General features: G+C 48.0%; 1 protein-coding gene across 4 annotated transcripts; it reads right to left on the reverse strand.

Annotated features, from left to right (window-relative positions):
• Positions 1 to 24: 24 nt before the first annotated feature.
• On the reverse strand, positions 25 to 27707 carry CCDC136 (coiled-coil domain containing 136). 4 transcript variants are annotated; one of them, XM_063098767.1, is made up of 18 exons: positions 27631 to 27707; positions 26799 to 26906; positions 24838 to 25089; positions 24658 to 24732; positions 19360 to 19683; positions 17054 to 17165; positions 16315 to 16483; positions 15944 to 16084; positions 15449 to 15607; positions 15004 to 15174; positions 14393 to 14578; positions 12384 to 12578; positions 11646 to 11873; positions 9176 to 9685; positions 8557 to 8778; positions 7164 to 7445; positions 6163 to 6486; positions 25 to 327 (listed from the first exon to the last, which is right to left on the reverse strand). In XM_063098767.1, exons 1-18 carry the CDS (start codon positions 27686 to 27688, stop codon positions 217 to 219), a joined length of 3627 nt encoding a protein of 1208 aa, XP_062954837.1. In that variant the 5' UTR covers positions 27689 to 27707; the 3' UTR covers positions 25 to 216. The 4 variants fall into 4 exon arrangements, with proteins under 4 accessions (XP_062954837.1, XP_062954839.1, XP_062954838.1 ...); XM_063098769.1 differs by lacking the exon at positions 11646 to 11873; XM_063098768.1 differs by lacking the exon at positions 8557 to 8778.
• Between the last annotated feature and the right edge of the window lie 219 nt (positions 27708 to 27926).

Here is a 27926-nt window from a genome sequence, read left to right on the forward strand (position 1 = left end):
GATATTTAATTACAGGTAACCCAGGTTCTTATACAAGGCAGGAGATGAGGGCCAGAAGCTCCCTGTGAGCCTTTCTAGCCTGGGTGACTGAGGCTAAGGAGATGTAGACACATGAGACACATGGGAGGGGTGGGGGCTCTGGCACAGTGTGTCCTGCCCAAAGCTGAGGGAGGTGGCCACTGGGGACCTGCCCTCTTGGCTGGTCCAGGTCTGCCGTCACTCCATGAGGCAGATCTTTGTCTCCTGTGGTCGCGTGTTGGGTAATATGTACAGAGCCACAGCTGCGATAGCCAAAAATACGATAGGCTTCCACAACCCAAACATGTTCTGTGGGGACCAAAGAAACACTGTGAGTACCCAGCTTTCTGAACCCTTCCTGAAGCCAAAAATCACCTGCCTACTAGTGCCAGAGAGAGACACTTCAAGAACATCACGGATCTCTTACCTTTTGGGGAGCCGATGGGGATAATGAGGTAGTGAGGCACAATACCGTATGCATCACCTCAGGTGACTGCCTGCATTTCTCCCTCCATTTCTCCCACTGAATGAGGAGAATACTAGCTCCTATGTGTAGAAGCGAGCTCAGGGGCCAGACTCCAAAGATTCTCCAAATGGTGGCAATGAGAAAGGACTGGATGCCATAGCAAGAAAGAAGATGGTGAATTTGGGCCTTTGGGAAAAGCAGCTGCACTCATTAGCTTTAAGGAGGAGATGTGAACTCATGGGAAGGGGACAGGACTGAGAGGAAATGAGGAAAGTGCACCAGGGAGGCAGGTAAACAGGAGGCTTGTGGGCAGCCAGATCTGCATACGGTGATGTTGCTTCAGGGGCATTCAAGGAAAACGTTACTGGCCCTGGGAGGCAAACGTCAGGGTAATTAAAACACCCCCAATCACCATGTGTATTGACTAACTTTCTGGTGCACATGCTAGAGTGTGCTGAGAGGGTTCTAGACTCTGCTGACCACAGCAAACCCTGCTGATTCACGGGACAACAAATGGCACCATCAGAAGATATCCAAGAAGCACCCTTTAGGGAATATGAAATTTTGGACAAGAAAATACATACTTTTGGAAATAGTTCCTATTCTTATTGCTTTTTTGACTGTATTACTTGAAAGATGGAATTTGGATTTTGAGTCATAAGCTATGGCGTAAGGTAATAGAAGGATGACTTTAGGTAAAAATGGAGTATAGCCCATAAATGCTAAGAACACATTTGCTCAGAGAATAATTAATCTAAAAAGAGGACTTTAAGCCAACTATAAAGAGCAAAGAAAATTTAAATTTGTGGAAATAGTACTAAGAACAGAAGATATAAAATGGAAAGCAAAACAATGTTGCAGGTGGATATACCGAGTAATTCATATAACAAAATAACTGAGAAGCTAGAAAAAATATTTACATGCTCAGCTGTTCATATGCTAATATGCATTGCTAAAAATGTCAGTCTGATGCTCTTACAGGAGGAAAGAGCTGAAATCTGTAGATGTGAACAGGCGCACTGCAAACTTGGCAGAGGCGAGACTCTAGACTGGATAAGGAAAGGGATGGTTTGGGTGTCCCGAAGGTGTAAGTCATGTCAGGCTTTTCAACTGCGTTACCAAATTGGCAGATCAAGGACATTATGTTTTTGGACTTAGTCAAGGTGTCTGACAAGATTTTCCAAGATATCCTTGCAGATAATATGTGGAAGGGGAGGACAACAGTCTGTTGCATGACCATTTGCTAAGTGGCCAATGAGCTGAATAAAAGAGAACCTGGAGAGACAACATTCTAGAGGCTCATCCTCACTTGTAATTTGCATGAAGATATGGAAGGTGGGCTTGTTACCCCTGGGGATGATGTGAAGCTGGCAGGGAAAGTGAATATTTTGAAACCACATGGTCAAGATTAAAAAAACAAAACAAGGGCTGAGCCCGTGGCGCACTCGGGAGAGTGCGGCGCTGGGAGCGTGGCGGCGCTCCCGCCGTGGGTTCGGATCCTACATAGGAATGGCCGGTGCACTCACTGGCTGAGTGCCGGTCACGAAAAAGACAAAAACAAAACAAAACAAAAACACAAAACTTCAAAGGTAACAACGATGGACTTTATCTAATGAGAAAAAATGGAAAACTGTGACTTTGGACCCAAAAAATCAAATGCAGGTATAGGATGGGGAGAGAACACTTAGCATATGCAGTGTGCAAAGGTGTTTTTTAAACGAGACATGAAATAATGTGACAATGTATTATTTACCAAAAGAGCTAATGTGATCTGAGGTTGCACAAACAGAAGTATGGCATCTTTGTAATTACCTGGGACCAACCAAGTAAAATTGCTCAAAATGAGGAGAGATGATAAGGGGAAATGAGATTGGATTTCATCTGTTGCTAACATTGAGTCCTTGTAATCCGGATCATAATTTCCTGGGTGTATTACTTAACTTCTCTATGCCTTAGTTTTATCATACATAAGATGATAATAGAAAGGTTCCTCAAAGCGTTATTGCAAGCATTAAATTAGGTAATAAATGTAAAGTGATTAGAACAGTGCCTGGCACACGATATGCATTATGTAAGTGTATGCCCTTTTTATTACCTATGTAGGATTTTATAATCTATAATGTACTTCCATACACATTAACGCATCTGATCTTCACAAAAACTCTCTGAGGAGGGCAGAGGTTTTATCATCCTTTGTTTACATTTGAAGAAACTAAAGCTCAGGTTATGCATTTTGCTCACTGAGACAAAGCCTGTATGAAGCAGAGAAAGACTCAACCAAGTGCTTCTGACCACTTGTCAGCCACACTGTCTACTACCCTATGCCACCTTAGTTCCTGGATGGGGAGCTGCACACTGGGGCTTAGCCAGAGCTCTGGGAATTTCAGGTTCCCCCAAGAGGACCCTTAACCAACAGTTCCTTTTCACTCTGATCGGGCCTGGCAGTTTGAGTTGCCAAAAGGTTATGGCTGAATGCTTTGGGTTCCATCCCATAAAGATCCAGAAATCTGGATTGGACAGGGGAGGAATAGGTATAGGGAGACCCTTGTGACTAAAAGAGTTAAAGACTGTCCATTGGGAGTTATTGGAATGCCTAAAATAAAGGAGAAGGGTTGAAGAGGATAAAAGGAAGTAGGGGGAGAGAAGGAGGGACAGAAAAGAAAATGGTGAGAAGTGCCACCTACAAATGCTTTGGCCACTCTGAACCTATGCATTAAGCCCACACTCCATTTACAGAGCGAGAAGAGAGGGTAGGGAGGGGGAACGGCAGGGAGGGCATGAAAAAGGAGCCAAAACCAGACAAGAGAGAATGGCTTATGGGTTCCAGAAGACAGGTGGAAACTTAGGGTTCTACCTTAGGCCACAAGACCATATTCTGCCTCCTGAATCTTGTATCCTCTTAACAGACCAGATTACATGGTCTCGGGCAAACTGAAAGGTGCTCAGAATATATCAGTCTTGATTTCCTGAGAACACTTACACGTCTGGCTAGTCGAAACTTTTCACTAATACCACATTCCCTCCAGAAAAGACAGCTTGGGAAGCCAATTACAATGGAATGTGGCCCCCAAAAGGTGTAACAGAGAACTATAAAATACTTCCTGGCATTTTGTTCTGATTTTTCTGGAGACCAGAAGTCCCAAACCAGAGAACTTTTCAGTAGAAAGTACATAATATGTTAGGGCTTCAATTCCATTTTCATCAAGGTTGAAGACCAGTTTAGCTTGCCCTCATGCAGATGGCCCTGGGAGGATCATAAGGATCACACTTCTTCAGACCTCCTCTCTCACCCATCAGGAGAGGGAGTGACTCCTTATTTTGCAATCCTCGGTGGCAGAAATAGTGAGAGCTTGGCTCTGGGGTTAGACAAAGACAAAGAGGGCCTTGCAGACAAACATCAGCTCATCAGGAGAAGTCAGGCAGCTTTGATAGCAGCAACAGTGCTGGGCTTTTCCAGGCTTTTCCCAGCCAAGGTTAGAAACTCAAACCATGTCTCTGGTAAGCATTCCAATTCCCTGTGCATTAGAGACATGCTCACTCGGAGATGTTACAGGCTTTTGCAGTAGCCCAAGAAAAAGCCAGAACTAAAACTTGAACCTGAGCATCACCAGTTGTAAACGGCAAAAGCAAGAAGCAAGCAGCTGAGAGAAAGAGGAAAGAGGCCAGGGCAACCTGTACCCGCCCTCTATCCCTCAGGAGAGGAAGCGATACCAGTACCTGTGTTAGGATGACGTCTCAGCCCACCAGCACCAGAGCAAAGCCGATATGACCACCAGGCCTACGAGAGGCAAGGAGAAGATGGGGGGATCGGGGGCAGGGGAGGGCTGCAACACATCAAATGAGGAAGAAGCACAAGGAGAGACCAGGAGATGTGAAGTGGCATAAAAAGACATAGACACATGAATCCAACAGATAATGACGATGAGAAAACAAAGGGAAAAGAGAAGGGAATCAAGAGGTTAAAAAACAGGTAAGCTCAAGCAGTAGCATTTCTCCTCTGCTGCCTGGGCCTTGGTTCTTTCCACTGACAACCTGCAGAAGTTGCAAAACTGAATGGGTTAAACAGCAGCTGGGTCCTAACCAGGTGGTGAGTCCAGTTTTCTGTCTTGGCATATACCTTTCACATCTTGTCAAGCAGGAGTTATCTGTACCCAGACCTTTCATGTGGGTCAGTCACTGGAAATGTGAAGCTCCAGAGAGTAAACTGGGCTTCCTTGGAGGAGTAGGGCAGATACTTTTCCTGGATTACTCTAGGAAGAGCCTGTCTCCTGCCAGGCCACCTGTCTGGTCTGCTTTCCATCGAGTCTCTTAGTATTTTGAGCTCTGATTCCTATAATCCCCTAGGGGTCTAATGCTATAGTTGTGAGACAAAATGCATTAAAATAAACAAGCAATGCAGAAGGGCTAGTTCTTTGACTGCAACAATCTTCCAGAGAGAAAACTGAATGTGCAGGCAGTAACACATATGCCAGTAGAGCTGCCCGCAAAAGATGCAGGTCCCATGGGGGCAGAGGGACACCTCCACCTGTAGATGCAAGGAATGCAGTCAACTTTCAAGTAGAAAAATCAGGTCTGCCTTTAGAAATGTGACATTCAAGGTAAAGAAATCTATGAGGCTCTGCACCAGCATGTGATGGAATGTAAGTTCAAATATAACACTGGGGAAGGGGGGCTGCAGTTGCTCCTGCTTTGTACATGCTAGGTAATGGTCCCCTGCCACAAGGTTAACAGAAAACTGCACTCTGGATCTTTAGCCAGTGCTGAAGACTGAATTGCCAGAAAATTCCAGATCTCCTCAGAGTTGACTGTGTAATCTCACCACAAGAGATTTATTTTCTTTCCCTGTGTTTAGAGGGACAGAATGAACTTGTAAACTGAGGACTTAGGAAGTACTCAAACTCTTTAAAGATTCAGAGCCCCCAGTTAACCCCAGGGCAGGAATCCAGCTGGTACATGCCTGTACAGATGTAGCAGTTGTTAAAATACAGTAATACTTCTATGCAGTTGGTAAATTACCCCTGCTGACCAGGATACCTCCACTCTTCCCTCTCAAAGATCCAGCAGCTTAGAGAGGGTTAGGGCTATGGCTGGTCTCCTTGGGCTAGTCAATGCCCCTGCTGTACAGACTGTGAAATATTTTAACTATCACTTCTGACCACTTCCAGCTCCCACCCTCATGTCCTATGATATATAGAACACAGGGGGTGACACAAGTCTACAAAGAAGAGATTATACCCTCCCCACATTCCTAACAGCAATTACAAAGGTTAATCCTAATAGGGCACCACAGGAGTTGGTGACTTGTCCAGGCTTCCCACTGCCAATGTCCTTCATGCAGTGCCAAGGAGAGGGGTGATGGAACCCTCTTGACATAAGGAAGGTGACAAGGGTGACTATGTAAATGAAAGGAGATAGGACTCCAAAGACCTCCAACTTGGTCCCAGAAAAGGTGGTCTTTGCAAGATGGTTCCACAGCAAATTAGTCTAAGCCTGCCATTTCCTGCAGAAAGACTGCTCCCTCCGACCCTTCTCCATTGCCACCTGCCCTGAGTGCCATGCCTTAGAGCTCGCTGGCCTCTGCTGTTAGAGAAGTCCATCCTGGCAGGGCCACCCCTGAACATGGGTGCCTGAGCCCAAGAGCCCATCTCCCACTTGATGCAGCCTTTGGCTGTGGTTACCTTTTTGCTCTCAGAAAGTTTAAGGAGGTTGCTTTCCTCGGAAGTTTCAGGGGAAGAGCTGTCACCCTCTTCGTCTTCACTGTCTTCTTCCCTATCCTCCTGGTCTGTGTACTCTTCATATTCTTCCTCCCGATCTTCTGTTGACTCCATTTCCCTAGGATCTGGTGACTCAGTAGTTAGTTCATCCCAAGACTCCTCCTCCTCTGTTTCCTCTTCCATTTCTACCTTTTTTTCCTCCTCCACCTGCTCGCTCTTTTCCTCCTCCTTTGCTTGCTGGTCTAATTCCGTCTGGCTGGCTCTGTAGTGCAGCACTACCTCCAGACCCTGTGGGGTGTAGGCGGGGCAGCACGGGGCTGCTGTTACCTGGGAAGATGCCTATGCTCATGACAATGCTGCACTATCTCAAGGGAGCTCTACTCCAGCATGTCGCAGTATTCTGGCCCTGCGAGCCAACCTCCCTGGGCATAATGTGGAGTGTAGGCACACCAAGCCTCTCTGGACCAATACATCTACCTGGCCATTAAGTCATCTCAACAGCCACCAGAGCTAAAGATTCTTAGGCTCTGCACCTCAGCTGTTGCTTTCCATCCCTTATGGCGACTCCTATCTTATCCAATCCTCTTTCACTTGTTGGTACACCACTACCTAGAATAAATTCCTCTCCCTTCATCTATTTGTTCCTTCTCTTGAACAACTAAGCCAGGAAGAACAGGGTCCCCAGAAAATGGGGGTGGACTAATTGAAGCAGTCACACAGCCTTGGGACTGTGGTCTTTTGGGACTGCCCCTCCAGATATGAGTGGTCTGTTTTCCACTCTCCCACAGCTTCACAGGAAAAGGGAGTACCAACTCTCTACTAAGATGGAACTACTGCTGACACTTTAGAGATCCCATAAGCTTTTCTATAAATACCTCACCCGGCTGAAATGGTGGTGGAGAAGATGTTTCTTCCCAGGGTCTCCTCCACCTTCCTGCTTATCTGGCTACTAAGTTACTACTCACCTTTCCGGTCTCAAAGCTGCCCTCAGAACTGTCCGAACATAGCTTGGCCCCCTTTTTAACTTTAGCCCCGTTGGCATTCTTGTTCATATTCTTATTGCCATTCTTTCCCCCGGGTTCTCTGGCCACAGAGGACCTCTTCTCTTTGAGCTGGCGGAGCTCTTCCTGGCAGCACTGCAGCTGCCCCTCCAGCTGCTCCTGGATGGCCAGAAGCCGCCCCTGCTCGTCCATGCTAGCCTGGTACTGCAGCTGCAGCTCCCGCAGCTTGGCCTGCAGCTCCTTGATCTGTTGGTAGTGGAGGGCCAGTTACCCAGAGCTGGGCCCATGCAGTCAGCCTGGGCCCTGCTTGGGGGTCACTGGCTCAGGAATCTCCCTGCTAAAGCCCACAGGGAAGTAGACAAAAAAGAAAGCATTAAACTGTGGAAGATGAGCCTCTTCAACAGTTTTACAGACAGCTTCTCTCTAACTTGAGAAACCTGGTGATTTATGAGGGTACTTCAAAAAGTTTGTGGAAAAATATAGTCAAAAGGTAATATGAATCTTTCCATGAACTTTTTGAAGTATCCTCATACATCTAACATGATCAAAAAATGATGACAAATTATGTTTTTTACCGTGACTATCTGGGGAATAACTACAGGGCTGCTACCACTTCTGAACTGCAGTGATTTATTGTATAATTGTCTAAAAAAGGTACCACTACTTAGGGAATTGTATTGTCCCACCTGAGTGTGTCCTGAGGTCCTGTACCTCCCCACTGGAAACAGAGACAAGTTGCATCCCTGCTCCCTAGTCTATGGTTTTGCCTTCGTCGGCTGATGGCAGCACATCGTGATCCCCTGGGGAGGTCCCAATACTAATCAATCCAGGCCCATGGGGCCATTGCTCTCCGAATCTCTCCTTTGTGCGTACACGGTGACCCCACTCTGGCCAGAGACAATGCCTTCTGTCCCATTGCTAGGAATTGCACAGCATTCCTCTTGGCATTATGAGAGGTCCAAAAGAAGGAGACTGGCCCTGTTCTTAAGGTGCTTACAATCTAGTTGGAGAGACAGGACAAATACACACAAAATAGTGAAAGAAAATTGGCAAGTGAAAAAATACAACTCTACAGAAATGCTCTAGGACACAAAGCAAAAGAGAGAACAGAAATGGCAAAGGGAAAAATTATTGAAAGTGAGAAGTCTTAACAGCCAGTAAATGCTAGCACAGTGGGCACAGTGAGAAATATACTAGGGCCTGAGAAATGTCTATCAGGGGCACAGCAGACCGTCCAGCCTCCTGGGATTCACTGACTCTCTGCTCTGTCCCTCTCTCTTTAGCCTCTCTGAAATGGCCATTTCCTCCTCTGGTTCTAGGGAATCCTAGGAGATCCCTGCCTCCCTGCAGCAGTTACCTCATTCTTATCGTTCTGGGGGGCTACAGGCTTCTCCAGGCATTCCATGCACTCCTTGAATTCCTTTTCACAGGCATCCAGCTCTTCCTTCATCTTTTTCTGCTTGTCTAGTAGCTTCTTCATCTGCTCCTGCAGCTGGCTGTGCTCCTCCTGGCTTATCTGGTACATGGCCTGCACTGCCTGCAGCTTTGTCAACACCTTGGCAACCATTTCCTCAAAGTGCTGCAGAGGGTGGGGGAGTAATGACGGCACTCTGAGAAGCACCTGACCTCTGCCCACTCTCTTTGCTAGGCCCTTCCCTGGATGCAAAACAATGGCCACAAGGATCTGGAGCTGCCCAAGGGGAATGCTGTATTTCTCCCCATGAAAAGCACCATGACAGTGTTGATGAAAAGTCCTGGATCTTAGGCCTCCATCCAGATGGGGGCATCTGCATGTGAGAGGGGCTAAGGGGGAGGCAGGGGGGCCATGGGAAGGTGGCCTCACTCCCAGTAGCTCCCCAGGTCAGCTCTGACCCCATTCCCACCTCACTTTTCATGCCCTTCCCCTGGTGATGTATCTCTTAAAAAGACAAGAGCACCATCTTCCCCTATCTGACCTGTCATCTGGCGACTGTTACCTCTATGTCTTCAGGCTCAGCAGGATCGTTGTCGGAGCAGCTGCTGACATAACTCTTGTGACAGGTGTCAGAGCTACTGGTGCTGCCATAACTCTTCTTATAGGTGACACTGCTGCTGCTGGTGCAGTAACTCTTTTCACCGGATTCGCCGGTACTGGTGCTACTGTCATAGCTCTTGAGAAAGCTCTCACTGCTGGCCTGGCTGCTACCATAACTCTTCTGATAGCTCTCGTTGTCATCAGTAGTGCTACCATAACTCTTGTGACAGTTCTCGCTGCTGGGGGCTGTGCTGCCATAGCTCTTCTTGTAGGACTCAAGGCTCATCTTTATGGAAGGGGACTGGACTTGGAGCTGCTGCATTTCTTCCAGGCAGAGATGGAGGTCTGTCTGCAGCCTCTTTCGTTCCTCCAGGAGCCTCCCTTGCTCCTGCTGCAATAGCTCCTGCTCCACCTGACTGGCTTCATACAGCACCTGCAGAGCCTGCATCTGCTCGATGAGCAGCTTGGACTGCTGGGGGTAGGGGTAAGGAGACATTACCATTACTCTAAGACACTTCAATTCTTCTAACTGCACCTGTCCTGGTGCAGAGGTCTGAGGGCACATGTTAGAGAACTGTACACCTATGCTTCACTCTCGCCACAGACTATGTCTTCGACTTAGCCTACAGGTAATTGGTATGTGTCAGTTTCTCGTTCATTTGGGAAAATCTCCCCAGGGCAGATACTTCATGATTTCCAGGCTCCAATTTCTGGGGGTTTTTGCATTCTGGTACATCCCTCTCTCCTTGAAGCAGGGCTGAGTGGGTCTCAAGAACACCCTGGCTCCCTATCCTATCCTCTTCTCAGTCAGGTGTGTCTATTATTCTGACCTTTAGGCTTAGGCCCGTTCCTCATGCCCAATTCTAAAATCAGTGCTGGCCTTGAATGTGGGCATAAAGAATTCCTTCCTCAGAAGATGCAATCTTGAAACCAAGGTCTGACTACGAGTCCTTCTATGTACCTCCTGCCCCAATTCCGAATCTAGCCTCTGGGCATATTTCCCAAACTCTCTGAGCTTCGCTTCTTGGTTGCTGATGCCCAGGATGAGATCTGATTGGTTAAGGAAATATTTTACACCTGGCTCTTGGTTGTGAGACTGAACATAACTTACTCTATCTTGAAAGCCCTTACCATTTGATATGCCCTTTGTGTGAGTCCTGCCCACAGAAGTTATACAGTAACTAGGGGAAGGTAGTTAGAACAATAGGCAGAAACGGCTTGCTGACTATAAAGAAGGAACCTGATGACTAAGTACTGGTATGGTAACAGCTGGTCTGCCTACCCGCATCACAAGACCACCAAAGACAATAATCATTGCCATAAGTATTGACATTAGCTCATTTCCTAGTAATTGCTTCTTGGCTTTCTCCACTGGTCTGTTTGAAATGCCTATATGAACTTAGGCTGGACCAGGGAGTGGTAGAGAGAAACTGCGTATGCTACTGGGCTGCTACCTGCCCAATCCATCATCCTGTAAGTAATTACCCTTTCAATAAAATTCTTTGCTTTACTGTATGGGAGCACCTGCTTCATTTTTTGGTCCTAAAATACCCTCTCAGTTTGGTGGGCATTTTGCCTTAAGCCCACCTTCAGACACTGATCTCTATGTTACCCAGGCTGGATATCTCATGCCCCTGGAATATGACCAAGTCTCACGGTTTGGACTTCTGCTATTCCCTGGTTCTCTCTGTTCAGGCTAGCATTTGAATGAATAGATCCAGACTAAACCAAAACAGTCTACCTGCTCTTCCTTGCCCACACTGAGATCTCAGACCAAATTTATTCCACAACCCTGAATAGACTTGTATGGAAATCTCTGCTTATGTCATCCCACATACATGATGCCTTACTGGTGCTTGAGATGCACTGATTTTCTGGTCTAATCCTCCTGACCTGGCTCTGTTGTTGTTACCAAAATTCCAATGAAGATAGTGTGGTCAGTAAGAACCCCATATGCTAGGAATTCTTCCCTGGAAATGAATGGGCCCGGTTTTGCCTCATACAGAACACCAAAAGGTTATGGATTTTGATCACTGAGAAGTGTACATTTCAGTTCATAAGGAGGACATGTTTAAAGTCAGACCAAAGGAATCCAAACAAAATAACTAAATTGATATTATACATCTAAGAAAAGATATGTTGATGGGATTGAGTGAAATGATCAGATTACAGACTTCTGGGTCATCCCAGTTCTGTTCTAACTGCTCATAGTGCTTCAATTGGGCATGCATCTGGGTGAGGCCCTCAGGCTGTATCTAAAGCCACATCTCAATGGAGTGCATGAGTAGTCCTGGCTGGTGAAGGGCAGGGCTTTAGCCTCATCCTTACTTCTAGCCAAACAGGCCCTCTTAACTCTGACTCTTCTGTGGAGCCCCCTTTCCCCACGAGGCTGTTGTGCTCAGAACTGTTTCCCCATCTTTTGCTATGGTTACCTTGTTTTGATCACATTTTGAGGACTTAGGCAATTTGGAATCCTTGGGATTCTCCAACACTTTCTGGAAATGAGACTCTTTGAAACACCACAGCTCTTCATGCGCCTCTAATTGCTCTTTTAATACACATTCTTGGTTCTGTATTAGTTTTTTCTGTTCTTCCTGCATGCCTTGGTAGAGCAGCTGAAGTTCACATAGGTCCTGTAACTTTGCAAGTAGTTCCTGACTCTGTGAAGCAGAGTGGAAGGAAGGAGGCAAGGAATTGCGGTGGTTAAATGGAAAGACCTATGCCTCCTTCTGTGTCTCATCCCTGCTAGGAACCACTCATTCCCTAAGAATCTCTGTGTTGGCTTCGCACAGCCCATCTGGGGACAGGGGAGAGAGTTTCTGTGGAGACCTGTTAATTGAGTACTAATGATCTCTTAGGTTCGCTTTTATCTTGTAGTTTATAAAGTGCTTTCAGATGCATTTTCTCCAGACGGACCAAATATCCAAATATGAAATGCTGCACAGACTCCAGAGTATAAAATGTATTTTAAGATTTAAAGTCCTTATGTGAAAAGTCCTAATCAGTTCTCTTGAGCTTTTTGGTTTAGAGAGATTGGGGAGAAAGTAAAGAGTGGTTGGTTTAAAAAAAGAAAAAGTTCAAACCCCACCCTCCTATTTTTCCCAAGTATGGTCACATCTGGGAAGCTTCTCTAAGCAGCTTCCCCTCAGCAGCCATCCCCGGCTGTGTACCTTATGGAAAACACCACTTTTGGGTAGCGGGAAGGTGAGCCTGTGCAGCTCTTCTTGCAGCTGGCCCTGTTCCTCTTGCAGGCGCCTCTGGTCCTCCAGGAGCTCGCACTGCTCCATCTGCAGCTGCCCCATCTCATCCTGGCTGGCCTTGTACTTTTCTTGCAGTTCTGTCAGTCTGGCCAGCAGTGTATCACACTGTGGGTGGAGGTGGGTATGGAGGGGGTGGTTACTCTGGAAGGTAAGCTTCCTGGGTGGCTGGTAGAGCCGTTGCATGCTCTCCTGCCTCTTATAATTCACCAGGGTCTCCCTCCCTGTACAGTCACCTTGGACGGATCATCCAGAGCCACACCGTATTCTTACAGACCAGGCCTTGATGCCAAATGGGGAACCCCAGCAGGCTGTTCTTTCAGGGCAGGTAGCTCTTGACTGCTGGTCGCCAGTCGGCTGTGCTCTACCTTTCTTTAACCATGCCCTTCTGAAGGCAGTTTGAGAGGAAGTGCTATTAATGCCCCTCCTTTCTCACTTCCCGCCTTCCTGTTCTCTGGCCCTCTCCTTTGGTATACCCTTTTCCCACCCTGCTGGAAACTCCAGCTCTTGTTCCTCTTATTATCCCCACTTGTTTTGGGACCTAATTACACTCCTTACCAATAAGGACTTACTGTCACCCTAATTCTACTCTTTTTTGTTTTCCTAATCATCTCTTAAAATCTTAGAAAAGTATAAGCTATTGCTAAATTTGGGTCGAGACATCTAAATCCATGGTTCCCAAAATCCAAATCTTCTAATATCAAACGAATTTCAATACTGTTTTATGACTAGAGAAAAGGGGGCTCTGTATGCTAGCATGCTTTTCCTTTCCCATAGTTTCTTCCACTAGGAAAGAAGGTGATGAGCCAGTCACAAGCCCTCTGAACCCCTAAACAGAGTGGGAGTGTAGGAAGGGGGAAATGTGACCCTGGCAGAGAAAGGCAAGCATGCTGTTGAGGCAGCCCAAATAACTTTCCTAATCCTCCACCTTCTGGAGGCCTCTCCCTAGGGATACAGCCTGCTGTTGGCCTTGGCAGGAGCTACTGAATATTCTCACAGAATGGGACCAGCTCCACCATCTTTAGAGACTCTTGCACCTTTTCTCCAACACGCTTCAACACCTTTCCATTTCCTATCAGTAATCAGGAGCTGAAAGTGTGCAACAGGGTAAATGATAATGGCTTGAATTTTATATGCTAGGGAAAAAGAAAAAAATGAATAAGGCCTTATTTATCAACACCAGGATTTATTACTAAAAGGAAGTGAGATAAGAGTAGTATTCTGTTCAATTTAAAGAGGGTAAAATTCAAGCTTTGAGAATTTACTCCAAAGTCAATAAATCCTGGAAGAACCTAGCTCCTTCTAATACCCAATCAGTGCTCTGGGCACAAGACCAGACCCCCTTCAAGAGCATTTGCAATCTACCTCAGAAAACTGGCCCTTCTCTTTCTAGTTCTAACAATAACAGCTGTGTAGATGGGCCTATGTGTATGTTCTTCTCCCAAGTGAACCATGGGCTTTTTTTTGGTTGTTGTTAAAAGATGACTGGTAAAGGGATCTTAACCCTTGACTTGGTGTTGTCAGCACCACACTCTCCTAAGTGAGCGGACCAGCCATCCCTATATAGGGATTCGAACCCTTGGCCTTGGTGTTATCAGTACCACACTCTTTTCTTCTCTACATAAGACTAGATAACACTGCAGTTCTACTACCAATGTATGAATGTCTACACACGTGGACTCATGTGTAAAACCTTCAGGTATGCAGATGGGGATCCATGTATAAAGATCCTATTAAGCTGTGGCTCTGGCTCAAAGTCAAGGTCAAGGCAAATTGTTTTAAAGTTAGTAGTACATGGCTCTGCTGTTTCCTGCCTTAGAAGCCCGTTAAACCCCTCAGCTGGATGACTCATGTTTTGCCTCTGTATCTCTTCTCTCTGGAGCCAGTGCCCAGGAACTCTCACCTCTCTGAACTACAATTACCTTATTAGCACATTTTCCCTTGTCCTCGGCAATGGGCTGGGTGGTCTTGAGCTCTTTCAGCTCCAGCTGGGAGAGCAGGAAGTCCTGCTCAAGCTGGTCATACATGTGCATCTGCCGCTCCAGCTCGTCCTTGCTGGCCTGGTACATGCGCTTCATCTCCTGCAGCTGGGCATGCATCTCTGTGTTCTGGGCAGGTGAGGCAGTTCCAGACATCACCCCAGGTGTCCCCTGCTGCTGCACACTCTCCTCTCAGGCAACGACTAAGGGATCCATCCTCTCATGACCTTTCCAGCCCCCACTTCATCTCACTTGGGACACCCAAGATGAACCTGTCCCTATCAGGCTCAAAACACAGACCTTCTGGGCCTTCCTTTTTGGGGAGGTGGGGAGGGGAAGGGGCTTCCTTTTTATAGGCTGATTTTCTGATGTTAAAATCAAAGGAAGCTGAGAGAATTGTAACTCCTGGATGTCACCTTTCACCCAAGCACCTCTTTGGCCCCTCACCAGCAGCTCTTCCATAGAACTCCTATCATTCCCACACTTCCTCTATACTCTCACTCTCACAGAAGACTCTGCCTGGTTACCTTCCCCTCACCTGAAGCTTCTGTTACCTTCTCATTGCTCTCTTGGAAGGTGTCCACCATGTCCCTGAGGCACTGCAGCTCTGCCTCCTGGCACTGCAGCTTCTCCTGCAGCCGATGCTGCACTTCCAGCAGCTTTTCCTTCTCACATGAGATGGTCTGGTATTGGACCTGCAGCTTCTGTAGCCGGCACAGTAACTCCTGTGGTGGAGGGGGGCTTTGGGAAGTGCCTCTGGATCCTTAACCCATTCTCTCTTCTGTCTGAGTCACTCTCAGAAGCCGACAATCTAAGAATTTACTTCTCCCTGCCCTTCACTTACTGGTTGTCCCAATATCTAACATTGTACTTGAGGGGGACTGGTCTTTACCTGTGGTACTGCCGAGGTGGCAGCTGGAGTTATTTTTAACTTTCTACTCTTATTCACCTTCCCCCAAACCTCAGACAGGTGCTCCCCTCACCTCCTGGTGCTGTTACCTTCTCACTTTGGCTTTCTATGACTGTGGCTTTCATGACTCTGAGCTGCTGGAGCTCAGTCTGAAGCTGTAGTTGCACCTTCAAGAGCTCACTCTGCTCATCCTGGCTAGCATCATACTTTTGCTGCAGGACACACAGCCGGGTCTTCAGCTCCTCATTCTGTGGTGGGGAGGATGTGGGTAGAACAGTTATTCTCAAGAAACAGCGGACCCCTCTACAGATCAGTTTGGTTCCTTTTCAGACACAGATATCTTGAGGAGCTCCCACGGGTCTATGGTTTGGTTTCTTCTGTGAGGCCGACACTCAGTAATGATCACGATTTCTAGACTGCAATGCTATACGACTTCTAGATTGGTCTCCAGTAGACTGTGCCCCTGGTTGCAGGGCAAGAGGCAGCAGAGCATGGCCTTACTCTCTGTGTTCATCCTCCCCTGAAGCAGTGACTCCATGCAGGCCCTTCTGCCCACCCCAGTTGCCACCCCCCGCAGTGTTTACCTGGACAACATTGTGGGAGGTCTGAAACCGAAGCACCTCATTCTGGGCGCACTTGAGCTCCCTCTGCAGCCGCCTCTGCTCCTCCTCACTGAGCCGGTGATGACGCTGTAGCTCTTGAAGCTCACAGCACAATTCTTTACACTGTGCAGGAAATGGAACAGAAGGCTGTTTTACTATAGGTACCACAGGAACTCCAAGAACAGGCTTAGAAAAAGTATGGCATTCCTTTGATTGGAATATTTACATCAGGCAAGCAAGGGAGACCCCAGAGTCCTTTCTCCGACCACAGTGCATGCCTCCTCTGTCAGCCCCGTGCCTACCCCAGGCCAGGAGGAGGTAAAAGAGAGACAATGGACACATTCTATCCCTACCTTGCTTTTCATGTCGTGCATCTTCTCCTCAGCTCCCAGTAGCTGCTGACGCAACAAGTGCATTGCAGGATCAGGCTCCAGGAAATCCACTTCTGAAGTCTGAGACCCTGTCGATGTCATACTCCTTAGTGCTTCGGACTCCAGCCACCTTTCTGTTGCTCTTCGTGTCCTGTAATCCAGAACCCCAGAGCCATGTTGGGAGGGAGCTCTGCCAGGTATCATCAGCCAAGTATGCTTGGTCCTGATGCCTTCATTTTTGGCCAAAGATAGTAAGAGGCCTTCTACTGTGATTCACCTCTCAAATAAACACGTTTAAAAGATTACAGAAAAAGTCTACAAAGGCATGTTTGGCTATGGGAGACCTAAGAGTGCCAGTCCAGTTGGTTTTGAGGCTGGGCCTGGTATGAAGCCGGCTCCAATCTGGAAGCACTGTGCCATTAGATTGAATCACGTCTGTGCAGACAACAAAGGAATATCTTCTGATCTACTTTAGGGCAGAGAAAACCAGACCCTAATGCCTAGAATGGAAGAAACCTAAATTTTAGAACTCACTCAACTTCAGTCCTGAGATAACTGGGTCGAATCCCCATGCCTGCACTAAGTGGTATCTGTACCCTTTGGATAGCATGGAAAGGACTGACTCTCCAGGAGAACAGGAGCACTCATTACCCTGGCATCTGCCTTCAGGAGAGAGCCCAAGGCAGAGTCACACAGATCCCCACTAGCCTCCTGGCTGTACCTCTCGCTCTCCAGATCTGCAAGCTGCCCTGTGAGGCTGCTGTTGCTGTCCTGCAGGGCCCGGTATTCCTCATTCAGGAAGTGGTAGCGTTCCCGAAGTTGCTGCAATTCTTCTGCAGAGGACAAGCAGAGAGCAATAAGATCCTTGGGAGGAAAGCACTGATGACCAGCCCCTAGTTTTTCCTGCCTAGAAACCTGAGAGCAGAAGGCTGAATAGCTTCTCTTTTTCTGAAGACAGAAAAGAGATACCACATGCAGAGGCTTAGAAGACAGTGCCCAGAAAATTCCACAGTGCAATGACTCTTTGTTTTCCTTCAGAAAGCTGCCCTTCTTTTCATCCGATGAGAAGATCTGCCCTGTGTGCTCATCTTCAAAGTTCCAACCAAGGTAGGGTCTTGAGCTTTTAGGAGCTTTTGAGGGTTTAATTTTTTAGTTTATTACATTTAAAGTTTCCATTTAACTGTTTATGATTACCTTCCTATTATGCTTTTAGTACAAAAAGCTGAGAGATGTGAACAGCCAGATTTCACACTGCCAGTCCCTGTATTTCAGAGACAACGCAGGTATTTTGAGTTTCCCCTTATTTCCTTTATCACCACACTGAATACACTGGCCAGGATGTGGTCAAGAATTCTTTCTAATGGTTTTTATCTGCTGACAGAAAAGCCCATTGAAACCAGACCCACATCTCATCCTCGAGCTTCAGAAGAGATCTAGCTGAAATGTTCCAGCACGTGTCCCTACGTAACCATCACCAATGTTTTAATGTCATGATGATACGAACACCCATATCTGTTGTTTCCTCATGATTAAGAATTATTTCTCTTAGAACGCTAATTCTACTGATGTTTAAGGAGCACTAACTTGTTTTAATTAGAACACAAGGCCCACCTTTCCTGCTGGAAGATTCAACACCCTGAAAGTCACTTTTAATGTTTACTCTTTATTCCAATCAGAAGTCCTTAGAATACTGCAGATCTCCATAGAAGGAAAGAAGGACACTAGTCTTTAATGAAAACCAACCATACACTAAGTACTAGACTTGATGGTTTCAGCCTCAGATTCAGTTAGTGTATGAGTGCTTTTAAAATGCTAAACATTTAATTTAATCCCCAAAATAGCCCTGTGAGGTTTTTTTCCTTTAAATAAACTTTTAATGTTAGAATGGTTTACCAAAAAGTTGCAAAGACAGTATAGAGTTCCCGGAGAGAATTCTCACCTAGTTTTCCCTGACTGTTAACATCTTACATTACCGGGTACACTTGTCATAACTAATACTGTTATGTTACTATTAACTAAACTCCACACTTTATTTTGATTTCTCTACATTTTCCTTAAGGTCCTTTTCCTGTTCCAGGATCCCATCTAGCTGTAAGGCTGTATTAACCAGTTTGGGTTCCATATCCCAGATATGAAAACTGAGGCCCAGAGAGAGATAATAACTAGATGAAGTTCATCTTGCTAAATAGTGGAGCTGAGATTCTGAACTCAGGTCTGTTTAGTTCCGGCCCAAGTCTTTCCACTGTGCTAGCCTCCCTCTTCTAGCACCACCAGCCCAAAGTCTCTTCTGAGAGGCCTGATCTAGCTGGGAAAACTTGCAGTTCTTTGACTCCTCGTTGACTGCCTCTGCTTAACCTGGCCAAATATAGGTCCTCCATTATACTCAGATCATAAATCTAGCCTCAGAATAAAGGCAAACTCTCTGATGTCATGAATCCTAGCAACTAACTGGGAGACTCACTGTCTGAAAGCAGGGCTCTAAGCTTTTGAGTTACCTCATGTATTAACTAGAAATAACCTCTCTGCCTCTCCAGCTGTCTTGTGCTCTGATTTGTTGCCCCCTAAACCTTCTACGTTGGGGAGGGCTAAAGGAGCCTAAGAATTCACATCCGGGACCTGGGAAGCAGGACCAGAGGTCCCCCATAAAGCAGTCCAGGTAAAGCATCATGATGCTAGAGCAGCAAGAAGAGTTTCCTGAGGTGACAGATCCCTCTGCACCCATCCCAGAACTGGAAACTTCCCCAGAAAGGGCTTTCTCATAGTCAAATCAACAAAGACCCAATGGCTCTCAGTGGAAGAATTCCCAGGGTATATGTTTATGGTGCTATATCTTACATCATCAAGGACTGGTTATGCAACCTCTGGGTATGTTTTTCTCCCTTACAGTCTTGAATTCAACCTGGAGGGTTTTGTTTTAGAGGTTCCCAATTCACGATCTAACACCACTTTCCATCATCTTCCTATATACTATCTCCTCTCCTCTGTTTGACTTTACTGACAGACCAGAAGGAGGGCTTGCTCTCATACCTTGCAACCCAGAGAAATCTGAGAGGCTTAAACTATTGGATGGTTCAGAGTTCCTCATTTCCATTTCTGCACGGAGGTTGGCAATCTCTATCTCGTAATCTCCCCGAATGCGTTCCATGTCATCGAGTTCATTCTGCATCCGGCAGAGATCCTCCTGCAGGGATGCTATGTCACTCTCATGTTCAGTCACGGAATCCTCCGCTGCTTGCCGCAGATTCTGGATCTCAGCCTGGGCCAAATGCAATTCCTGTTCTATTGCCTTAAGTTCGCTTTCTTTCTCACGCTCTAACAGGGAAATCTCCTCCCGTAGGGACCGCAGCTCACCTGGAAAGCCCAAAAGTTGAGATGTCAAGAGGACAAGTGAACTAATCCACCATGATCTAAAGGCACAAAGTTAAAGGTAGACTTAGGGAGTGACTCTGTGTAGTAAGCTGCAGAAGATAAGTACCTAAGGCCTGGCACCAAAGGCAGCAAATTAGCTTACTGTAAACAAAAAGTAGTAAGGTCTTCTAAGGAATCACCTGACAGTGAAACACCAAACCTAATTTACAGTATTTTATTAATGCCCTGTGTCTTACTAAAAATTCCGTAACTAAAAAAATTTACACGGACTAATTTCACCTAGTCAGCCTGGGAGCTTAGAAATTTCAGAGCCTCACAGTTGGTATGAACTGCCTGTGGTAAGTACTGGACACAAAATGGTGTGTATTTCACGTTCACAGCTAAAATTCAAATGTAAGTTCATTGCACAATAACCATACATGGGATAGTAACTTAAATGTTGATCGATAAGGGACTGTTTAAATTGACAATGGTTAAATAGAATATCATGGCATTTAAAAGAAAGTGGTAGATCTATAGTGAAGATATAATAAGGTTTACACATATATTAACTAGAGAGAAAAATGAGCTGTAAAATATCTGGTATTATCTGATTTTTGCCAAAAATATTTTTATATATAGTATATAACACACAAATGTACAAAGACATAGAAAAAGGCCTAAAAAGATCTATGCCTCAAACCATAAAGAGTAGTTGCTTCTGAGGAGTGGCATGTGAGGGTATCTTTTACTTTCCATGTCATATATATTTCAGCTGTTTGAAATTTCACAATAAGCTTACTTTTTATAATATATATATTAATATACAAAAGAAATGTGTCAGAGCTCTGTATCTGTGGAGCATATCAGGGTTTCTGGACACAGGTACCCAGCTGAGATCAGAAGTAGAGAGAAAGTAAAAGGCACTGACACCAATAGAGAATTCAGGATTTGGGAATTAATGAGGATTGGGTTGGGAGGGTCAGGACCCCCCCACAAACTCTCTGCAAGGCACATTGTCCCCATATCCTGCTCCCAGCCCCTGCCCATTCTATTCACCATTCAGATTTCAACTTTTCCTAGCCTCTTCCCCCACCTCTTCAAAAAACTAAGACCTCCATTAAGTGCCCTCATAGCACCTTTGCACTTTGCAATGTATTGTGTGTGTGTATTTGGTCTCCCCTCACTTGGTTATAAGCTTCATGAAGGCAGAGAACATGACTGTTTTGCTCACCCTTACAGTTCCAGGATGTGGTATTGCGCCTGGTGTAGTATAGCTTAATAAACATCTACTGTATTCATGCATAAATGAGGCAGGGGTTCATCCATTCAACAAACTTTTCCTGAGTACTTCCTACATGTACAGAATTACGTGTTTATTTATTTATTTTTTTAATTAGAAGAGAACCTAGACATTTGAAGAAAAAATATTCGGACATGCTTTAGACATAAATGCTGAATGATCAGGGCGTCTCGGGGGTCTCCTGCCCTACTCCCCTGAGCTCACATGCACAGCTTGGGTCACATCTTTTGCCAATCCTTTCTACTCTAGAATGATCCTAGCTGCCTCCTCTCCTTGGTCTATTCAAATAGTTTGTACTGATCATTAACTCTGTGCCAAACCCAAGCATCTCCACTCAGGTTCTCTGACTTCCTAACTGAGAGGAATTAAGTCCTTGCTCTATCCTCACTACTGATCAGCACAGATGCGGTCCGCGTCTTGGAGCTCAGTCTAGTGGGGGAGACACACTAGTAAACTGGCCATTAGGATAAAGGCCTTAGATCTTGGGGTGGCCTTTCTGTCAGGGGTCGGACCAACCTCCACCTCCCCAATACACCCTTGACGTTAGGGTCCAAATCTTCCTAGGTGATCCTATGGAGTCTGGCCCTAAAAACTGGCATTCTCAGATCCACTGGGGAATGGAAGAAGGTGCAGGGTCGCCGGGGGCGGAGGGCGGGGCCTGGAAGCCTGCGGGGCGGGGCCTATCCCGGAGCTGGGCCCGCCTGCCCCCCAGGAGTTGGAAAGGGCGGACCTGGGTTCCCAGGAGCTGGCGCCCATTGACTAGGGGGCTGGGACCGTCGGGGCGAGGCTGAGGGCCCGGCAATCGAGCTGCTCGGGCTGCGAGGCCGAGAAGTCGATTCTCACTCACTGGTTATGGCCTCCATCTCGCTGGCCCCCCGGCAAGTGGTCTCCCTGGGGGGCCTCCCCGCCCGCCGGTCCGGCCCCCGCGGGGCTATGGCGGCCGGAACGGCCTGCGGACACCAGCTACCTCCGCGGCCGCGCGCGCCCCCTCTCGACGGAAACGGGCAACGCGCGTGCGCGGGGCCTGTGCCCTGTCCCCCCGCGGGCGGGGCTTGGGGCGCCGTCGCCGGGCCGCAGCACCTGGCCTGCGTGACGTCGTACCCTAGACGCAACCCCACTGACGAGGGACATGCGCTAGAGCTTTATTTTCCCAGGCAGTTCCTACTTGCATCTCTCCTAGATTCTCTGACTTCCTGCTTACTTGGAAGGAAGAACATCCGTTCTTCAAGCAAAGGCTCTCCCTTGACTCCATTTCCTTTTCCCTTATTTCCCTGCATCTCTTTAAAGATAACTATTGGAGTTATCTGTACTCACCGTCTCCATTTCACCTCCCATTTCCTCTTCACTCCCAATCCAATCAGGCTTCTATCTGCACTGACATGTTTCAGGGTCCTCCATCTTGCCAAACGTAATGGCCATTTCATCTGACTTAGCAACTTTTGACACAGTGGATCATGATCTCTTTGAGGCACTGTCTGCTCTTGGCTTCCAGAGCATGACATGCTTCAAGAGTTCCTCCTACTTCAGTCTCTTTTGTTCATTTTTCCTTCTATACTGGATCTCTAAGTACTGGAGTGTCTCTAGGGCTGGACCCTTTTCTCTCCTCTTCCAGTCTCTCTCCATGTGATTGCACGGTGATCTCCCATGGATTCTAATGCCATCTACATGCTACTGACTCACAAATTTATATAACCAGCCCTGATTTCTGCCCTGGTTCTGGATTCATCTATCCAACTGCCCCCTTAACATATTCACTCAGATGTCCATAGACATTTCAAACTCGAGAAAACATGTCTTAAATGGCTCCACTAATCCCCAAACGTGTTCTTTGCCAAGTCTTCCCTATTCCGGTAAATGACCTCACCATCCATCTAGTTTCTCAAGGTAAAGTCATCTCTCATGTCTCTTACACTCCACCCAGTTCATCAGCAAGTCCTGAGGGGTCCTCCTTCAAAATATATTCTGAATTATTTCCATTTCCACTGTCCTAATCAGAGCGACCATCATCTCTTGACTGCACTATTACAATAACTTGATTACAGGACTCGCGGTTTTGACTCTCTTCCCTCCACCCAATTTCCACACAGTGGCCAAAGGGCTCATTTAAAAACCTAAAGCTGATCATATGAACTCAGCCCTGGCTAAGACCCTCCCATAGCTTTCCATTACACTTAATAAGCCAAATCCCTCAGCTGGCCTACAAAACCCATTGTAATCTGGCCTCTGACTCTCTGAACTTTCTTTTACCAGGGTCCTCCTCATGCACTTTGCTCCAGCCACAATGGCCTTGTTTCTCTCCCTCAAGCACACATGAAGCTCATTCTCACCTCTGATCCTTTGCAGTTGCTGTCCCTGGTGTGTTCTTCCTTCAGTGGCTGGGCCCTTCTCCTTATTCAGGTTGTAGCTCAAATGTCATCTTCTCAAAGAGGACTTTTCTAACTACATTATCTAAAATAAATTCCCATCCTGTCCCTTCTCTATATATCATACTATATTGCATTCATAGCATTTATTGCCAGCTTGTGTTGTTTGTTTATTTTCCGCCTTCTTCCCATCAGAATGTACTCTTCCTTAGGGCAAGGATCTGGTCTGTTTTGTTCATAGCTAGTCCTCCAAACACAAAGGCACTTAATCAATAGTTGATAACCAAATGAATTAGCCCCATTTTACAGATAAGAAACCAAGTCTCAGAAAGATAAAACTGACTTGCCCAAGATCACAAAGTTTGTAAGTGGCAGAACTGTGCCCAAGAATCGAAGGGATCTGAGACCAATTCCCACACTCTTTTCCCTATACAGCACATCTCCTGCCATTTTTCTCATCTGCATGTCCCCTTCATTGCCTGCTTTTAGTGCATCTACAGATGCTTTTGCCTACATTTCCTGTGCCCTTCTCATCCCCTCCCCCTCTTACACCTTTGCTTGCTTGTTCCTCTCTAGGTCTGCTTCTCTGTTTTCCTTTCTTTTCCATTTATATCTTTATTTTGGCTTGATCTCAGTTCTCCCTAGAGAGTCCCTGCTGTTTTCTAGGGCAGCTCCCCTAAACCTTCTGGAAGGCCACAGACGTAACAAAAGCTGCCTCTTTATTTGGTGGTGCAATGGAATGTGGGACGCCTGCCTTGCTGCTTCCCAGAGACCAAAGGATGTCGGTGTTAGAAGAAAGCGATTTGGAGGCCACACGCTCAGGTCCTAGGGACCAAGAGAAGCACTCTCATCTGCTTCCCTTAAAAGATGCACAGAGTCCCCTCTAGTCACTTCTCATTGGCTCACTGCTCTTTCCCATGATGCCCTGGGACAAAGGAATCTGGCTTGGAATTCAACTGTGATCACCCACCTCTGGCACTGACCAGGAGAACAAAGGAAAAGGGATGCGGTGTGAAAGAGGAGGCTGAAGGAGAAAAGAAAAGAGTTAACCAGAGAGAGAAGAGGTCGGATGAGAGGGCGAGGGAGGACAGAAGAGCCAGGCAGACATGCAAAGAAAAGAAATTAGGGAAAGAGGAGAAAGGAGAGACATGGAGAAGAAGAGAAAAGGGTGGCAGTTGTAGAGAAAAAAGAGATGAAACTACTAAATTAGGTTACTTTTGTCTGCTCTGCTTCAGTCAAATTCTCAGTAAAAAGGTACTTGGTGGGAATTTGGATGACCACCTCCCCTCTGGTCTGAGTCCTGGGAATTACCTTGCAGCTGCTGGATCTGCTTGGTGAACACTTCTGCCTGCTGGGCACTGGCCAGCCGTTCATCCTCCAGGAGCCCTGCAGGAAGAGAAGGGGCCAGCATCAGGCTCGAGTCCAGGGGAGCACAGAGCCTTTAGGATCAGGTCCCCTGACCCCCCCACTGGCCATATCACAGGCACTCACCCTGCAGCTCCAGGGAGTCATCCTCATGCTGCCCTGCCAGTTCCCGGGTCTCCTCCAGCTCTGCCACCAGCTGGAGCACCTGAGCCCTCAGCTCCTCCAGCTCCGTCTCTGTGAGGCTCAGGCCCCGGTGCTTGCCGACAGACAGGGAGCCCATACTACCCCCTTTCTGCACTTGCTCTTCTTCTTCTACCTCTTCTTCATCCTCTTCCTCCTCCTCTTCCTCTTCATAGAGAGCTGGGAGTAACACCTCCCCTAGGAGAGATATCCATCCCACCAGGGAGTCAGCGCCAACTTCCTTTCCACAGTCCTTCCAGGGCCCTCAAACTCACTGTCCCAGGGCAGAAATGGCATAATGGTGCCAACTGGTGTCCCCCAGGGAGCCCCTGGGCAGGACTTGTACTCACGATGAATCCTCAAGTGTGAGGGTCAAGTTTGAAGGCAGCCCCTCCCCCTTTGAGTACCTTTCTGGACCAATATTGCACGTGGTGTCCTCCTACTACTGCCTTGAGGCAGACAGCAGGCTGGTGCTGGCTCAGCCATGTGAAGCTTGCACAGGGATACCTGGATCTTCTAGTCTAGTCTCTGGGTGGTGGGACAAGTAGCCAAGAAAGAATTTAGACACCAAGAGTGTCTTTACAACAAACGGAGCACGAGTTACAATTTGGGGGTTTACAGAGAGTTAAAAAATTATCTAGGTGGCTTGTGAGAAATTAGCCTTTCCATAATAAGGAAGCACTGCCTGTCAGTAGGTAGAGAAAGAAAACATCTAAGGGGCTGGCCGGTTAGCTCAGTTGGTTAGAGTGCAATGCTGATAACACCAAAGTCCAGGGTTCAATCCCTGTACCAGCCAGCCACCAAAAAAAAAAAAAAAAAAGAAAAAGAAAAAAGAAAGAAAATATCTGAACGAAATGATTCTAAACATTTCACTGGAAAAACTCCCTTTCAAATGAATATTATCAAATAACTTTTTGAAATTTTCTATAAGGTCCACCTTGCTTTTCCCTGCTGGGTACTCTGAGGTCTCCTTGCCCCTACCTTCCTCCCTGCTGACCACAAGGAGGTTTTCAGGGGAAGTCTCAGGTTGTACTTGTATGTAAAAGAAAGCCTGCCATTTTAATGCTTTAAAAAACTGGGGTTTGGTGCTGGTCCCCAGCCTCTGGTTGGTGAGCACCCCCTCCTTTACTGCAATGCAGTTCCTGTAAATGGCAAAATCTTGCCTGGATGGTGATTGCTTGCTTTGTTTTAAAATTCTGAATCTCTGGTCTCACTTTCTCTAATATCAGCAGCCTAAGGTTCATCTGGGGCACCTCATGTCATCTGTCCCCTTTGCCCACACTGAATGTGCAAAGAGGCCTGGGGAAACTTCACAGGAAGTCCTGGAAGTGGACATCCTTCCAGGGCCCTGGCATTGGTAGCAACTGCCAAGTCACAGCGGTGTGGTAGGGATGCATGTGTGTTGGGAGGTTGGCCTTTTCACCTGCCCCCCTCCTAGGGTTCTCTCTTGCAGGCAGTAACACATAGAGGACCACAGCCACAAGGCTTCCATTGGAAATTAATGGTGGTGGCCCCAGAAAGGCAGTTCACATGCCCAGTTCCTTGCTTTTTAAAATAAGAGACAGCTTGGGATCTGGGTCGGCAGGCAGTGAGCACACACCCCCTGCTGAAAGGCTGCTTCAAAGCGCTATCCAACAAGGCCTCTTTCTCTGTCTGGCAGCTCCCCGGGGGCACACAACCTGGTTAGCTGGGTGATTAGGGCCCCAAAGGGATGTACCTTGAACTTCCCTCAAAGCCTGAGCTCTGGGGAGGGCTGGAGCACTGACCCGAAGAAGGAGGAGCAGAGGTGAACTGAGGGAAGGGCTGTGTCCTGGCTCAGAGCTGGGGGTGGGGGGTGGGGTGGTCAGAGGGAGGAAGGAGAGGGGAAGGGAATAGGGGAAGAATGAAAGCCTTTTGGGAAAACTCACCCTCCATAGCTTGCATCCCCCGCCGTTCCAGGGACCCCCAGCGTTGGCCTTTCTTCCTCTCACACCCCTCAGACACCTCATAGGAGCCTAAAGTGGTTACTGTGGGTCCTGTGAGCAGGAGACAGGAGGGATTGTGGGATGCCAGGGGCGGCTGAGGCGGGGGGCAGGGGAAGAGAAGGGGACATGCCTTCTAGCCATGTGGAGCCCTGGGATTTCAAATCCCAGTGGAAGGGCCTGACTCACTCTGCCCGGTTCTGCGACTCCCCTCCCTCAGCCACCTGTCACCCTCCGCCTGGCCTGCGGGGACCCCCAGCCCTGCGCTGCCCAACCTCCTCTGCACCCCCTCTCTGTTCCAGGCTCCTCTCCCTTGCACAGACACAGAGGGGTGTGTGTGTATTTAGTCCAGGGGGACGGCGAGGACAGGGGCTAGAATGAAAGCGAGAGGGCAAGACGAGGCTGGAAGGGGCGGGAGGGGATGGGCGGGTGGGAAGGGTTCTGGGCTGCGGATTCTCCGGCTGGACCTCGCCCGCCCTGCCCTCGCCCCGCGCTCAGGAGCCTTCGGGGCTGGAGGGGGTGCAGCGGCTAGGGCCCCGAGGGCTGGACGCACCGTGGAGCTGGAGACACGCGATGGGGTGGGCCGGGGGCCGGCCGGCCAGGGAGGCCCAGGCCGGAAAGATGGAGACCGGCGCGGGAGGAGGCGGGATGGTGGGCGGGAGACGGGGTGGAGAGGTGGGGAGCAGGGGAGGCAGGGAGCCCCTGGGGGTCCGGAGGGAGGAGAGATGGAGAAGAGGAAGGAGTGGCGGTGGAGAGGTGAGGGAGGGGCGGCTCTGACCTGCGCCCGGGCAGCTCCAGCCCGCAGCTCCCGCGCCGGCCCCGGCGCCCGCCTCCATGGCCGCTGCTGCCGCCGCCGCCGCCGCCGCCGCCTCCCGGAGCAGAAGCCGCAGCCGCGAGGCCGGGGACCGGGAGCCGGGGAGGAGGGACGAGGGACGAGGGACGAGGGAGGGCGGGCCGAGGGGGCGGGGCCTGGCCGGCCACCTGACGCCGCCCGCCGCCGCCCGGAAGCCCTCCCTGCAGCCGGAGCCGGTGGCCGCGGGGGGCTGCGTCCCCGATGCGCCCCGAGGCTCGCCC

The sequence above is a fragment of the Cynocephalus volans genome, chromosome 6 (genome assembly GCF_027409185.1).
Source record: "Cynocephalus volans isolate mCynVol1 chromosome 6, mCynVol1.pri, whole genome shotgun sequence".
NCBI lineage: Eukaryota > Metazoa > Chordata > Mammalia > Dermoptera > Cynocephalidae > Cynocephalus > Cynocephalus volans.